Here is a 2,962-nt window from a genome sequence, read left to right on the forward strand (position 1 = left end):
GAGGAAAAGAAAATAAAATTTGTTTGTGACGCAGCCTAATAAATATAATAGAGAGAGACATAAAGGGGACATGCAACGGGTAGTGATATAAGAAGTCCTTTTACCCGAGAAATGGGCATTGAAAGCCGCAGAGTGAACCGTCCAAGAAGCGAGAGGAAATACAATCAACAACAATAAAGAATTCTTAAGAGAGAGCAAAACGAATGCGATCAACAACACCCACCCTTGCCTGACTCCATCGCATCATTAACGCCCAGTGTAACAGTCCTCTGAGGGCGACCTCCACCACCCGCTCCCCCGGTAGCTCCAAACCCTTTAACTCCACTCCGCCGGTCATTTAAGTCATACCTGTCGGCCTCAATGTTCCGGTATATTCGTTCCGCGACCTCCAGAAACGCCCTTTCAACCCCTTCCCCGGATTTTGCACTCGTCTCCACGTACCGAGATACATTATTCGCTCGGCACCAAGCCTCCGCTTCCTCTCTTGTAACTATGGCTTCTTTAGGCTGTTTACCGCAGTCGCCAGTGCCATCACTTCTCCCTTGAGAAGGCGCAGCAAGATCACTCTTATTTCCAACAAGGATGACCACGATACCTTCCTCGGCGATCTGGCGCAGGTCTTGCAGCCATTGCGTTAGGGAGGCGAAGGTGGAGGGTCGTGTGATGTCGAAGACTAGGAGGGCACCGGACGCACCGCGGAAGTATGAGCGAGTGATAGATTTATACGATTCTTGGCCCGCGGTGTCCCAGAGGGAGAGTTTCATACGTTTCTGGACCGGTGGAGATTGTTGTTTGCGGGGAAGGGAAGGCAAGCCAGAGGGTTGCTGTAGTGGTGGTTTTTGCTGATACAGTTTTGGTCTGGAACAATCTCTGACGTCTATTAACGTCGTTGGACCGAGGGAGTTGGAGGCGGTTGGGTTAGCAATTCTCGTTTGTGGTGGGGTGATAATTGGAAGGTGGGATGATGGAGCAGGAGAAGGTGATTGTGGAAGGTCAAAGTCTATTCCCAAGAAATCCGAGGCTGGGGGTCCGACGGGGACGATGCGGGAGCCGAACTCGACACCGATTGTTACATCGTGGGATGGGGAGAAACGACCTTCACAGAGGCGGATGGTGAGCTGGGCAAATAAGGGTTAGTTGGACGTAATGTGATAGAAATACTCTAAGATGAGATGTAAGTTGGAAGGGGAGCACACGCTGGATTTACCAGTGCCGGAATCGCCAATACAGACAAGTTTTGCGATGTAATCCCATGGCTGCGACATGAACGCAACTGCAAGTTATCCGAAGGAGGAGCTAAAGGCAGACTGTTCGGACAGCAACCCGAAGATATTGCTGGGAAATAGTGCCAGCCGCAATTACAAAGAAGGAAATAACCGTGAAGTGAGCACAACGGAGACGTATGTACTGCGTAGAGATTCGGAGATAGCACGGTGATCGGACAAGGCAGCGGAATCGGACGGCGATTGAATTGCACGATGTGGGATGGGAGGGAGAAATCCAAAGCTGTGAGATGGAGTTCTACCTAGGTAGTTGAGGAACCTGAGGCCGGGGATGCTCAAATCAGGGCAACCAGGTGGCTCAATCCCATCTGTCCTCTCGGTGGTGTACCCGTAACATTGACATTTAATATATATATCCGTGGATATTTATATATTCAGTATAATTTACGGTAAACAACCTTTGGATGAGCAGAAGCATATGACATGGGGATGACCTAATCCCCCGACAGCTGCCTGCTGAGTCATACCTAGGGAGTAGTTAGTTAACTTGCGGCGTGACTGGTTTCCTGGCGTCATTCCTCAGCTTCAACCCTCAACTTCCTCTATCATCCCTTTTCACTTTTCTTCTTTGTACGCTTTCTCTGCTCTTCTCTATGGCCTCTATGCCTCCTCTCTCTATGATGTCTTATCTTTCGTAGGGCTTTTGCTGGTGCTGCATCTATGTTGACCTTTTTAATTATTTACCGACTCTTTCTTACACAAGGTTGCCGCTGCCACTAACCAGTTTCAAAAAGATTTCACATCCTCCCACCACCAGTGGTCGTGTGCCCGTAACCGTCTGCCATTTATTCTTCTCCATAACTCCCCATACTGCCATACAGCCATACATCTAGCCTTGGTACACCACTCTCTATGTCCGCGACTGGACTGAATCTAGCTAGCTATGTTTTCAGAATGTATGGAGGGCCCTTACCCACACTACGCTCCCCAGTCACGTCATAAAATCACTAACCACCTAACTAACTCAGATGCGTCCCGATTCCTCGCACAGTCCCAGTCCAGAATAGCTTTCAGTCCTGATAACAACGATAGACAAGCCTCAGACCGCCACAATAGAAGATTTAACCAGGCTCCTGGATCTTCCCGAAATCCAGCCTCAAGATCTTATCTTCACCGCGCTCTTGGCAACCCTTACCAACCAAGCTCTTCTCACATTTCGCACTTCCCATTTTCCTCACGGGCCTCCATACAGCATGCACCCCTCTTTTACAGCGCAGCTGATGAATTCAGAGAGGAAGATGACGAGCAAGAGCACGAACGAGAAATTGCAGATTTTTATGCTTTGCAGAGATCTCGGCGCCATTTTGACTCTAGGCATCTGGAGGAGTCATCCGAAGTAGATAACGATGGCAAGCACTCTGAAGATAGTATAGGTGCTTCTGCTAGTAGCCATAGCAATGGCCGCGGAAGAGGCGGAGGTATCAAGAGCTCCTGGCGGGCCACTAGATCTAGTGATTCCACTCCGGTCTTGGGAGCCAGAACATTCGAGCAACGAGATGAGAGCGACGGGAATGAAGGGAACGACAGGCGCAGCGCGGGCAGCAACTCTCTCGGGAAAGATCGGATGGTTGATGTCGGCCTAGAAGATACGATAAGGAGTGATATGATAAACGTACAACGCAATAGCTCGCATGATAGTATTGGTAATGACGAACCTCCACCTGCCATTCAGCAGTTCC

General features: G+C 49.6%; 2 protein-coding genes across 2 annotated transcripts; one reads left to right on the forward strand and one right to left on the reverse strand.

The window, feature by feature from the left end:
- Positions 1–209: 209 nt before the first annotated feature.
- On the reverse strand, positions 210–1,265 carry HCAG_02049 (hypothetical protein; the record flags this gene model as incomplete). The annotated part of the gene is made up of 2 exons (XM_001544952.1): positions 210–1,118; positions 1,197–1,265. 2 exons carry the CDS (start codon positions 1,263–1,265, stop codon positions 210–212), a joined length of 978 nt encoding a protein of 325 aa, XP_001545002.1.
- Positions 1,266–2,680: 1,415 nt separating this feature from the next.
- Positions 2,681–2,866, forward strand: HCAG_02050 (predicted protein; the record flags this gene model as incomplete). The annotated part of the gene is made up of 1 exon (XM_001544953.1): positions 2,681–2,866. The coding sequence occupies one exon, from the start codon at positions 2,681–2,683 to the stop codon at positions 2,864–2,866; it is 186 nt and encodes a 61-aa protein (XP_001545003.1).
- Between the last annotated feature and the right edge of the window lie 96 nt (positions 2,867–2,962).

This window comes from Histoplasma capsulatum, genomic scaffold (genome assembly GCF_000149585.1).
Source record: "Histoplasma capsulatum NAm1 scaffold_1 genomic scaffold, whole genome shotgun sequence".
Taxonomy (NCBI): domain Eukaryota; kingdom Fungi; phylum Ascomycota; class Eurotiomycetes; order Onygenales; family Ajellomycetaceae; genus Histoplasma; species Histoplasma mississippiense.